This window comes from Nelumbo nucifera, chromosome 6 (genome assembly GCF_055504915.1).
Source record: "Nelumbo nucifera cultivar China Antique chromosome 6, China Antique-T2T, whole genome shotgun sequence".
NCBI lineage: Eukaryota > Viridiplantae > Streptophyta > Magnoliopsida > Proteales > Nelumbonaceae > Nelumbo > Nelumbo nucifera.
In genome coordinates, this window is record NC_142654.1 from 8,317,992 (window position 1) to 8,331,323 (window position 13,332).

Genomic DNA, 13,332 nt, shown 5'->3' on the forward strand with positions numbered 1-13,332 from the left:
GAAATACATTTGCCTCCACCTTGTAGAGGTACAAATCATAGGATTAGCTTATAACCATACACCAACTTTTTTATCATGAAAAAGCAAACCATTGAAGTTATCAAAAAGGATGCATGAGAAACTTCAGTAGAAGAGCTTGATAAAATATACACAAAATCTTATAAAACCCTTTTCTTTTCTCCAGTATAATCAAAGCCTAATATTTCAGACCATTTTTCTTAGGATTAAGTAATCTGCAACCAATGCAGAATTCTGAATGACAGCCCCCCATAGTCTATTAGTAACTCCCTATAAACCACATATTGCCTGTGAATTTGGCATCAATTCACAGTCAGGATTCACCCCTGTACAGTGGGGCTACAAAATTCTGACCTGGACTGATCAGTCATTGAAAAATAACAGAATTGAAAAGATAATCACTGAGGTCATAACATGGCTCAGAGGTGGTGGTGACAATTTCAACTTTTGGACCAGCTAGATCTCCTAAACCCCTTACTGTAAGACTTCCTTCTTCCCTGCAATAGCTCTTAGGTTCCTTATCTTTCTTGGGTATTGCCACTTTTATTTATTTATTTATCTAGTGTAGTACTACCATTTATCCTAGTGTGTTTTATGGGTTTGTTGGGCCCCAAGCTCCCTAAGATAAAGCATCTAATACAAGGTTCTGCATCAACAAGAAACAAGAAAGAGAAGAAAGGTATTATGTACATTATGATTGAAACAACATTGTTGTGCAAGATGACTGGTACTGTGGTAGAGAGTGATTCAGCATAGCATACTTTGAATACACCCCTGGTACAATATTGGGGTACGCATTTCTTAATATTGTTGATTTGTTTACTCAGACAAATTCTGTAGCCATCGAGATTTGTCCAGTTTTATATTGAAATCAAATGTTCAATGTCCAAGAGGTCATGCAAGCAGGAGAAACTGAATCAGACAGAATGCAGCTAGAAGTACAAAATGAAAAATTCAAAATGCAAAAGCAGAATCTAGATATATTTATGAGCATATAAGGCGTCGATCTCTTTGAACAAAACATAAAATGAATTAAATAGAAATTAATTTCCTCTTTGTTTTTCTGTTACCTTTCTTCTCGACATTCATTGTGAACACGGTTGACCCGGACATCACTTTGGCCATCAGTTTTTGGGTCAACAGTTTCGACTGTTTAGGTCAAATGGGTCAAAACGGTTAAGGTAACTTTTGCACCTTGACCATTGAATTAGCATATTAGGTCAGGTTAGGAAGAAATATAAACAGAGAAGAGGTATGTCACCTGGGAAAGTAAAGGAAAAAGAGGAAGGAAAGGGAAAATAAAGGAAAGAAAAGAAAGAAGAAAGTAAGGAGGAGGTGGTGGTGGTGGTTCACCGTGATGACAACAACAGTGGTGGTGGCACCGTGGCAGTACAAGATAGCAGCGGCGAGCTAGCGACAGCAAATCCGGCCTCAGATCTCATCTCAGATCTACCAGATCCCAGATATGAGATCTGTCTCTCTCTCTCTTATCATTGCAGTGATCTCAGATTTGGGAACTGATATCTCTATCTCATATTTGAGATTTCCTTTATTTACACTTCACAAAAGTTAAATAAAAACCGCTGCCCAGGTTGAACGGTTTAGTGGTTTGATCACATGGGTCAGCGGTTCTTTGACCATTTCAATATTTTTTTTTTGAGAATTATCAATCCAAAGTGACCCAGAGACATGACCGGTTCCCAGTTTGAACTGTCCGACCACCCAGTCCGGTCCAGTTTTTGAAAACTATGATTGCGAGTCTTACAACACGCATCAAGATTATCGCATGGCTTTTCTCCAGGACAACCCGTCCACCCTACTCCACACTCCACAGAACTTATCGTATCGAATTCCAGCAGCTAAAATTCTATGACCGAAACCTTTCACTAATGGTGAAATCAAAACTTTAGAAAGAAACCCAAAATCCAATCAGAAGGGCTTACAGTTATAGTTGTCTGCTACGCAAAAGAGACGAAAGATTAGAGATTTTGAATTGAATTAAACCTGAGGATTTGAGCACTCCACGACAACGATGAGGACATAGGAGAATACCACGATGAAACGTGCTCTATTAATGAGATTTCGATGCAACATTCCTGGAGCTTGAGTCGGGAGTTGGTTCATTGAAGGAGCCTCCTCCGTGTGTGTTTGGAGGTTTGAAAACCATCATTTTGCCATTTCCGAAACTAGAATGCATTAAGTTGCAAAAGAAATGTAAAATTTAATTAAAATCTAAAAGAGACTAGGCACCGTTCTGGCTATCTTTGGCCTTTGAATGGGAGTTGGGATCTGCTCCCAACAAAATATGTTCACACATGCTTCCAACATGATTTATAGCCGAACATCTCAAACACGTTTTGTATGACCCCATCAACGAGTACAGAACATTTTTGAGATGTGCGGTTATAACTCGTATTGGAAGCGCATTAAAACATGTTTTGTTGGAAACAGATCCGGGCTCCTTGGACGGTGTAGATTGGATATGAACGTAATCTTTGGCAGAACTCAGACTCAAACCCATTGAGTCAAGAAATGAGTTAACTATGGATGTTGGGGGCAACGGTGTATGCTATTGAGAGTGGTTTAGGCTGGACATGTTCACTAATTCACACCCGTGTCTATGTTTAGTTAAAAAGAAATAGGGAGCAATTACTATTTTATCCCACTCTATGGCAATGTGTCATTCCCAAAAATGTTTCTCAATATCAGAGGCTGTTGGCTCCCAACAACCAAAATTTTACCCCAAGAAATGGCCTATAGAAAAAGAAATGAAGCAAAAAACATTGCAAGGAAGATCCGATTTTTTTAAACCCTAATTTCTTGTTTTTTCCCAAAAACCACCTTTCATGCTATCAACCCGGAACCACCCATGTCAACTCACAGACTCCTATTTACAAAGAAGTGAAGAACTACATATTACCACTAAACCACAACATCATTTGTATTTAACTATTTATTGGTCTGAGCCTTACAACATTGCTACTTATGAATCAAGATTGCCTCTAATTGTTTTTTCACACAGAAAGGCTTCAACTGTCAAGCCAATATATCAGGCCTTATGAGGTAACTGTTCATCATTTATTTAAGGATGAAAGTTTGCAAATTTTAGAGCAATATGCAGTGATGTCTCCTGTTTCCTTGTCTTCTGTATTACCTCTATCTGCTCAACAAAAATGATTTCTATTGATGCTAATCAGAGAATCAGAGACGGAGTTTTATATTTATCGACCAACGGATTGCTTTTATATGTCTCACGTACTCCTACTACTACTACTAACATGCTGATGGAACACCAGCAGATCAAGGCAATAATAATCAATAATCAGTGTTTAACATGGATAAAAGATGATTATATTCACCCAATACTAGTGCACTCCATGTATGTGACAGAGAGAAAGTACCTAAGGCCGTGTTTGTTTGCAGTGTAAACCTCATCGATGGAGTTTCACAACGAACCATTTGAAAATTTCTGTACCATTGAAAAACGTGATTATCAATGAACCGTTGAAAAAGTGCTTGACCAAAGATACATTCAAAACTTCACATGTGTATGTGTGAAAGAGAAGTGGAAACTTGCAATTGTCTTTTTTGTGCAATGTAATTTCAGCAGACAAGTATGGGAATTTATCTTGGGCCTATTTGGGGTTAATTAGGTTTCCCGTTTCCCCTCATATTTTATGTCAGACTTTGGGAGATGGTCCCCTTAGCTTTTATGTGGCAGTTCTGGATTGAAAGAAACTACAGAGCTTTTGAAAACAAAAAAGCAAATTTAGAGATCATACTAAAAAGAGTGAAGGGAACCTTAGGGGCTGGGCGTTCATAAAGATATTAAAAGGGTTAAATATTAGGTTTTTTTAAGATCGGACTGAACACTGTAAAGGCTTATATGGTCATTTTTGGCTCCCCTATAGCACCTTGCTATGGGGGTGTTCATAGTTTTGAAATACAATATACTTGCTTTTTCAAATATATCAAGCATCATAGCAAACATTACATCTCCATCTTCATCTTCCCCATATGGAATAGCTTCAGAAAGTTGTTCATCCCCCATGAACAAGAGAATGAACCTAGTCAAGATGGCTTCAGTTCAATATTTGACCATGCATCACAATGAACTCTGCCAAGGCATTATTTGTTGCAATCAAGTTGCTTTGCACCAAACATGGAGAGGTACTTCAAAAACTTGTGTCCACCAATTTGCAGAAATGAACTGGTTCCTAAAAGACAAGGAACCCAGAGATTTTGTATAAGATGTCAGCCAATAAACGACTTTTCACATCTATGCAGGCATTGCAAAGCATCCTTCTTAGAGTGAAAATTGAAAGGGAAGAGACCACCACCAAATTTTCACACCATGACCAAGGAGAGATTACCAACCCTATCCATGTCCTCTAGGGCTGTTCATGGGTCGGGTTGGGTTGGTTTACTGAGATTTTTCCAACCGACCCAACCTGGTCGGGTTACCTGAAATTGAAACCAAAACCGACCCTGTGTTAAGCAAAACCAACCTGGTCGGTTTGAGTTGGGTTGGGTCGGTTTCGGCTCTAAGTTCAACCATGGTAATAAATTGAAATTTCAAAATTTTGATTCTTGAGAGTCAAATTGTATTAGAGATTGTGCTTGAGTTGAGGGGCTAAGGGGGGCGCGGACCAAGTTAGAATAGAAGTTATCAAGAAAATAGAAAGTCAAACTGTATTAGAGAAAGAAGACTGAAATTTGTATATTTTAAGAAACCTTCTAATCTAAGTAAAAAAGGACACCTAATTCTAATTGTAATTGGTTACCTATTTGGTGTAAAAGACCATAGAAACTAGGATCGTTTGATTATTTTCTTTAAACTTTTCCAAAAAAATTCCTTGTCTAGTTGTTTTACAATACTTACCATTAATGTCATTCCTAACTAGAATACTAGAAATTAAGTTAGGTTGTAAGTAGGATAGAGACAACTTAGTTAAGTAGGAACTAAGTAGGTTGTAACTACTAACTAGGAACTAACTACTAAGTCGGTTCGGTTCGGGTTGGTTTCGGTTTTCACACATGAAAACCGAAACCGACCCGAACCATTGGTTTATGATTTTTTACAACCCGAAACCGACCGGTGCTGAAGAAAACCCGGCCGACTCGGGTTGGGTCGGTCCGGGTTGGTCGGGTTGGGTCTTCTTATGAACAGCCCTAATGTCCTCTAAAGTTGGATTAGTGAACACAAATATGCCAACAGGGCACTGGTGCAAGAAATCCTCCTCTGGTACTCCTACCCTTTCACTTTCCTGGATTTCCCTATCATCAAGATGCGGCCAATGCCCTCCTCCACAACTCCCTCCCTCCCTCCTCTCTCTCTCTCTCTGGAAATTTAAAACAAAAGCATCTTCCCTAAGCAAAGAATTCAGTAGCAACATTACCCATATACATGCTTAGCCAAAGGAACTTGGCCCTAATGCAGATAGCAAATATTGAATTATGGAAACTTGTTCTTACCAACCCATTTGAATAATCTTAGCTCACTAGTATTGATGTATAAGTTGCTTGAAAGCATCCTTATTCTTGGAATAGTAGTCAATCTCTGCCTGAAAAAATAAAGCATCATGTCAAGCATCATATCACACATTTGATTGGTCAAAAGACCTAGTTTTTTAAATAAAAAGTTCTCTATTATATTGCCTTTTATTTTAATTGTTGCACACTTGCACAATGATAAATTATTAGATGGTTTTACTGACATGGAGAGTTTTGTTTATCATGCAATGAAGATGTAATGATTTCATGATCCAGGGGTGCCTTTTCAGCATATTCAGAATCCAGTGTCATTTGCATGTCATAGTCCTCAATCCTCTTTGACTAAATTTCTAATTGTATTTTATTTTAATAGTGCATAGTTACCATTGTGTTTTCTTAACACAAATTTTGTGCATAAAATGGTTAGGAAATAGTTTTATTGAATCATGTGATCTTCACCAGTGATCTACTCTTGTTCAAATTGTGGTCAAGGTTGTAATTCACTAATCAATGTGAATGAATATACAAAAAGGGCACAAATTACTATAGAGTTATGACATTCTCATATTTTCTAAATGTTCATTTCCTTTCTTTTTATGCATATTCGGAAATATGATTCCATTTTACCCCCCACAAGAAATCATGGTAGGCAGTAAAATAATAGAAAAAGCTGGACAATATATTTTTATTCAGTTAATATTTTAAATTTATGATTTTACCATTGAATAATTTCTTGTGTGAGAAGAGAGATTCCTTCAAAAGATGATTTTCCCTATAAGTCAATGTTCACTATTTCTCGTCAGAAAAAAATGAAATTTCTTTAACCACTCAAAGATCAAGGGGTTTTGTGGGTTCTTTTCCTTTCTCATCACCATTTGGGGTTTTCTATGGGTTCTTTTACTTGTTCATATCTTGGTTTTCTCTGGGCATTAGACAGTTCTCTGAGCAATCCTAAGATTGGTGACTGAAAGAGATAGAAGTCTTGCAGAGTGGAAGAGGCACTTTTTCATTTGGAGTGAGGATCACTGTGATCCAAAGTGCTTTGGAGAGCATATGAGTTTACTTCTTTTCCTTTCTCAAAATGTCTGTGTATATTATGTACATTATAGACCAAAAATGTAGGAACTTTTATTTTCATATATTTTGTTCTGGTCACTCCTGAAACAAGAACAAAACCTCACAATTTTGAAAATTTCATCAAAATTATAATCCTCGGGAAAAAAGGGTTAAAATTTGGAAGTGGTGATTTTTGGTTTCTTTGTAGTCATGAGCATTGAACATGGATATAAAAGTTGGTTGCATTAGTTTGCCACATAGTTCATCAGTAGAGATCAAGTATAGTCCATGAAGGAAAAAATAATGCAGATGAATGAACAAAGCATTTTATAGGCCTCCAATGGAAAATAAGGGTGGTAGGCAGGGAGGCTGTCCTGTGTCAATTTAGAAGAATGAGGAGACTATTACTGACAGGGGTATTAAATATAGCCTTGCATAAGACCCATTCCACTAATTTTTACCCATGTCCACTATTACCAACAAGGTGATGCAAGGGAAATTGAATATTTTAGAATGCTGGAAGAAAGGAAGCAATGAATGAGAATATCTCTGAGGAAATCGCCTGGAACCAAAGGGCGGAAAGGATTAGATAGTTGAAGTAGGTGCTAACATCTCTGAGGAAGCTTCGAACTTGTTCAAATGGGATATGAATGAGAACAGTTCAAATTTCAATAGTGAAATATTCCATATTCCTAAGAAGGTTGCAAATCAGATTGGAAAGCTTCAAAGGAGTTTTCATTGGAGAGGCTGGGAGGAGGAGATAAAAGTGCACTTGGTGAGTTGGGAGAAAGTCTGTCTTCCCAAAATTGAAGGGGGTTAGGTATTAGGAAGCTGAATTCTTTTAATTCTGCTCTCCTCTGTAAATGGATTTGGAGATTTGCTGTAGAAACTGATGCTTGGTGGAGATCTCTCATTGCCAGCAAATATGGTGTGAGTTGGGGCATTTGGAGAACTAGGGACCCTCCCCCCATCTGGGGTAGCTCTCTGTGGAAAGGGATAATGAAGAATTTTCAGCTCTGGCTACGGGGTCTCAATTAGGGTTGGTAATGGTAACAGGACCAAATTTTGGAAGGACCCTTGGTGCTCAGATGATCCTCTTGCTGAGTCCTTCCCACTCCTCTTCCAGTGTGCTTCAGATCAAGAGGCCTCAGTTGCAGAGTGTTATAGTATTTCTGGTGGTTCAGTTCTTTGGACTCTAGGAATCATTTTGATTGGGAGGTGGCAGAGGTTGTGAATCTCTTGACCTGTCTTCAAAGCCAAGAGTTGGATTATAGTTCGGAGGATAAGTGGCATTGGAAGTGGAATTCCGATGGGATGTTTTCTGTTAAATCTTTGGCTGCTATTCTTGGTAGGAGGGGTGCTCCTGATTTCCCACTTCGGCAAGTGTGGAATCCCAACAGCCCGACTAAAGCCAGCTTCATAGTTTGGATTATGGCTCTTAATAAATGTCTTTCTAAGGAGAACCTTGTGAGAAGGGGAATTCAGGTTTCGGACTTGACTTGCAGTTTATGTGGGAGCAGTGCTGAATCCACTGATCATTTGTGCATCCACTGCCCGTTTTCTGCTCAGTTGTGGAACCATTTCCTCGACTCTTTGAAGGTTTGTTAGGTGATGCCGAGGTCAGTAAAAGAGCTGTTGTGTTGCTGGCAGATTATGGGTCTGAGCAAGAAAAAGAAGACTATCTGGAAGATGATTCCAATTGCTGTAATTTGGTGCATCTGGACTGAGAGGAATAGACGGGTTTTCAGTAACAAGTTTCTAAGTCTGGAAGATTTAATTCAGAAGTCAGTGGGCAAGCTGATTTCTTGGTTGTCTGTGGCTGCAGATTTTAGAAACTGTAATGTGTCAGATGTATTATTTTCTATCTCTTGATTGATTGTGTAATTGCTGATTAGATCAGTCAGCCTGTTCTGGGTCTGATCTCAGCCTCCTGTGAGTAATTCCTTCTCAATAAATATTACTTTACCTTTTCCAAAAAAAAATAATTGACAAGGAATGAGCAGCTCCACCAACTAGATGGAAAACCTCTAAGGATGGTAGGGGAGAAAGATTGATGTAAGTATTATGTAAAATAATAGAAGTGAATTGATTTATTGCTGAGTCTATTTTAAGAAGTAGCGGGGATGTGTAAGGGTCAACCTCTTGTGATGTTTTGGGTTGGTAGGGAGGGGGCAGTGTGTTTTGTTTCCAAGGGTGGAGAGGGAAGTGGTTGATTTCATGGCATTCTATTTTGTTCTTTGATTATGTTGTTCTACGTCCATGTGAATTCTTTTATGCAATCACTGTTTATTGCTTCATTGCCATCTTTTGTATGCTTTTTATCTAGTTACAATACAATCAAGTTACCAACCAAAGACAAAAGAAAAAGAAAAATTGGTATGCCCATGCCTCCTGTAAGAAACTTAGGGTTCATTGAGCATGTTTTTATATCAATATAAAGAGTTTGCATGATGTTCTCAGGCTTCAGAGAAATCAAATCACGTCATGTATCTTGCTACTCTCACAACTAAAATGGGTCAATTAGCTTGAGTGGGTATCATAATTCATAAATAGGCTCTCTTATTAATTTGCCATAACTAAGATGTTACGTTTTTGCTTCAATGCATCAATACTTTTTGCTTCATTCATTGACAAACATGTAGAAAGCATCTGGAATATAACTTACCTTACGGACACCAATTACAGCTTTCAGAAGATTTTCACCAATTAAATTCTTCATAACCTCATCTTTCTCAAGAGCTTCTACAGATTCAGAAAGTTCTTTTGGCAGTCTTTCAATACTTTCAGAAAGACTAGAAGGATTTGTTTCTGTCCAATAGAATAGTATTGCCAAAGTATCAGGTTGAGTATTGGTTTCTTAAATATCCTCTTAGTAGTAAAAGGATCATGTTAAGTTGAATGAAGCAACAATGACCCATTCTGAAAAATAACCATTAAAATCTCTATAAAGATTATATGGAGAGCCCACATGGTTTGGCATCACTTGCAAGACTTCATATATGGCTTTCCCCAGTACATAAAAAGCTTCAACAGGGAATCATAACTAGAATCTTGAACTGTATAAAATAATAGTTTTTGGTTCATACTTCTTCATTCAACATGAAGAATGCACAGGAAAGGGAACTTTTTGAGTTTTTTGTCATCTCTGTCCTGGCTTGTTAAATGAATATAATCTCAATATACACTTCAATCATATAAAAGTTTCTAAATACCAATGTATAAAACTAAAAAGGCTACCAGATCACAGGTCAGACAGTCCAACCGCTGAGTCAATGCAATGACTCATGACATCATATATAAAGTATAAACTATTATGCATATTATAACATATTACAATTTGTTGTTAGTTTTTTTCTTGGTTCAATACAAGTGACCAGGGTTCAAGTCTTTCATATATATATATATATGTTTTATTAATATAGATATTAAGGAGACAAAATCAAATGTAAATAGCATGATGGATCAACAGTGTATTATTTTACATGGGGAAGAGATCACATGCTCAAATCTTGTTATCATTATTCTATGGCTTGTGATAAATCAGTGACCCTGGTGGGTCATTGAAAACTGGATGGGTTGTTGAAACCTAGACAGTTTCAACAGCTTTCACGGGTTTCTGATGAGTCAGCCAGTTTTTCAGAAATTTGAAAAACTAGTGTTCTAAAACAAACCAAAATGGCAGGGGCTATGTTCACAATATATTTGTAACGTAAAGCTGCAACCTCTTTGTTGTACTGCTATGTTTTTTCTGTAATAAAATTCTGTTTTCCAGTTGGTGGTAAAAAAAGAAAAAACAGAATGGTTGCTGGTTCCTGGTTTTCACAGTCCAACTATCCGGTCTGGTCTGAGTCTTAGAAACATGACATGACTATCATGTATCCAGGTTTTATAACTTCTAGGTACCAAAAGGACATAAGTCTTAGATTATCTAGGTATGCTCACCAAGTACTTGTAAAGAAGAAAATAATGTTGTTGAATGAACTTGTTAAGTCAACTTCAAAGTGAATGTCTATAGTTAACCATGAGAACTTTGAAAATTGTTTGGAGGCTGAGATGGCCATCTTATATCAATATAAATGGGGAATTGAATAATATATTGTCAAAAATCATACCAACAGGTTCAGGTAAGCGAAGATGTCTACGGAGGCCATCAATCCCAGCAGCAACTATAGAAGCCAAGCCCAAGTGTGGATTTGCACACCCATCAAAGGATTTAATCTCAAAATTGCTTACAAGTCCATCTGATACTCCGGGTGGGCATGCAGTCCTCAGTGGAGCTTCCCTATTTTCTTTTCCCCAGCAAAGATATGCTCCACTCCAAGTATCTGGTTGAATTCGATCGTAGCTGCAGAACAATAAATCAGTTGCACATGGAAGATAAAAGATAATAGTCATAAAGATTAAAGACAAGAGTGAGTAGTGAGCACCTCCATAGTCTTTCTTTCTATATCCTCACATTGCTATCTCACTAAACTCATCTTAGAAGGTCTTAAAATATTAAATTCCACATGCAAATTAATTGAACGAAACAGTTGATCCCTTGATGCCCCTTGCTTTGTCAATCCATCTGCTAGAACATTAGCAGTTGTGGTACCCATTTCACTTTTGCTTTAGGCCTTCTATTAGTTCTTGTAGCGCTCTTAAGACATTTATATTTCATGTGTAAAAGCATAGACAATGCCAACTGCCACAGACCCAGTTTAATCCATCTTGAATCAAAACAGAGTCAGCCCAGTCCCATGACCAACCCAAGTTACCAAGACAAATTACAAGAACAGTGTAAGAATCAACAAGTGGCTGACAACTGGCCACCTTGGCTGATGTGGCACAGAAAGTTATAGAAACCAAACCTTCTCACTTAAGAAATTACAAGAAATGAATGAACAAAATTATCAAATAGGGGGTTCTCGAAGCTTCGGTGAGCGAGCGAAAACCAAAGCTTTGAGAATCCCCTATTTGGTAATGTTGTTCATTCATTCATCCTAATAAAATATCTTCTTAAAAAGCAATTAAAACTATAAAATCGTTATTTTTGTGTGAGAACTAAGAATTTAAGACCTAATGTGGACTTGTTTGGGCTTGCCTTGAGGGGCGTGGCACGGGGGTCTGGGGGCGGAGCCCCCGGCCCAGCCGCTAGACACGAAAAAAGCAAAAAAGCGTCAAATTTTCAAAAGGCGCACACCTGGGCTGAGGCGTAAGGCACACACCTTTTGAAAGGGATGAGGTGCACCTTTTAAATCACAACCTAAGCATTAAGACAATGATGAGGCCAAAAAAAAAAAAAAGAAAGAAAGAAAAAAAGAAAAAAAAAGTGAATGTATTCTGTTTTGAATGTTTTTTGTAGTAGGACCCCAAATTGTTGTTTTTGGGTAGCTTTGTTGACAGTTTGGGTCCAAGGGTTTTGTCATTTTATAATTCAGATTCTGGTCAGGGGCAGTTGGGTGCACATCTGTTAAGTTTTGGTCTCCTAGGTCTTTGTAACAAAATTTATCTTTTGGGGGTTTGTTTGAAGTTAGCTTTGTTCTCAAGGAGTTGTTTTGAGAAAGGGAAACATTCTAGGGGCTCATTCGTAAATATTTTAATTGGCTTCTCTAACAAGCCATTGAGTCTTATAAAAGAGAAGGGGGTTGTTTCTGTAGGGCTCATTTTGGTTCTCTCTCTCTCTCTCTATCTGTCGTTTGAGTTGTAGCTCAGCCCCAGCTAGGGTTTTCAAGTATTGAGAGTTTGGGTTTTGAGGAGTCAACCCATTTTGGCACCTTCCAATCCCTCTTGACTACGTGTCTGCATGGGATGCCAGCTTGTTGCCGTTATTATTGTAGCAGAACTGTTCCAGGAGGAGTTCTACTTCAGGTTCAGGTCTGAAATCCTTGAAAATCCGACTTGGTTTGTTGTTTTCAATTTGATATTTCTTGTGCTTATTGTTGTACACTTGGAAGTGTTGCATGTAATTTGTCCACACCAGATAGACAATGATAAAAAGGTTTTGAGAATGTTCCCTAATACTGATGATATTTGGAAAATTTTCCTTGAAATGTCAACATTTTTCCAACTTGATGGACATCTATTCCCAAGAATCCCAACTTGAGGGGGAGTGTTGACAGATAGTGGGCCTGTTTTTACTTATCTTTTGTATTCTTATTGGGCTTACCTAATTGGGCTATTCTTTTGTCTTGTTTTTTTAAGATGTCACATGACTACAGGTTAGGGGCTTTGCTGTAATTTCTCTTTTATGAGTTCCTGAGTATAAACGTGAGTGAGGAACCCATAAACCCCCAAATCTATTTTTCTCTCCAACTCCCTTTGTTCTTCTCTTTTTCTCTTCTTCCTATCTTCCTCTACTTTTCAAACATGTTTACATTAATTTATACAGTTTTTTATTTTTTTTATATTGTTGGAATAGGCAAGTTTTCTCTTTCTTGAGGGGGAGAAGAAAGAAATGTGTGAAAACCTTATTTAGTCCTCGGTTACAATAGAGAAGAAGGAGAAGAAGAAGAAGAAGAAGAGGAGAAGAAGAAGGGTTCGGCCAGTAGAGGAAAATCAGTCCTCTCTAGTCGACCTACTTGTATTTATCTCCAATAACATAGTTACAAGAAAGACCATATTGTCCCTCATAAGTGATGGGACACATAACTTAAACTTAAATAAAACAGACCTTTCACTCTCAAATAGATAAACCCAAATGACCAAAATACCCCTTTTGTGTATTCTAACACTCCCCCTCAAGCTGGAGAGTATATGTCATATAGTCCCAGCTTGTCACAAATA

At 37.8% G+C, this 13,332-nt stretch overlaps 1 protein-coding gene across 6 annotated transcripts in view; it reads right to left on the bottom strand.

Moving 5' to 3' along the window:
* Positions 1-2,934: 2,934 nt before the first annotated feature.
* The window catches only part of NODGS (nodulin/glutamine synthase-like protein), a 99,546-nt gene continuing 89,148 nt past the window's right edge, over positions 2,935-13,332 (bottom strand). For 3 of the 6 annotated variants that reach the window (XM_088889420.1, XM_088889419.1, XM_088889421.1), the window contains 4 exons: positions 10,680-10,912; positions 9,233-9,375; positions 5,494-5,582; positions 2,935-3,487 (listed from right to left, as the gene is read on the bottom strand). In XM_088889420.1, the coding sequence (XP_088745546.1) occupies positions 5,520-5,582; positions 9,233-9,375; positions 10,680-10,912 (439 nt within the window). In that variant the 3' untranslated portion in view covers positions 2,935-3,487; positions 5,494-5,519. Of the gene's footprint in view, positions 3,488-4,012; positions 4,236-5,493; positions 5,583-9,232; positions 9,376-10,679; positions 10,913-13,332 lie in introns of all 6 variants that reach the window. The other 3 variants (XR_016077241.1, XR_016077239.1, XR_016077240.1) reach the window with 3 other exon arrangements.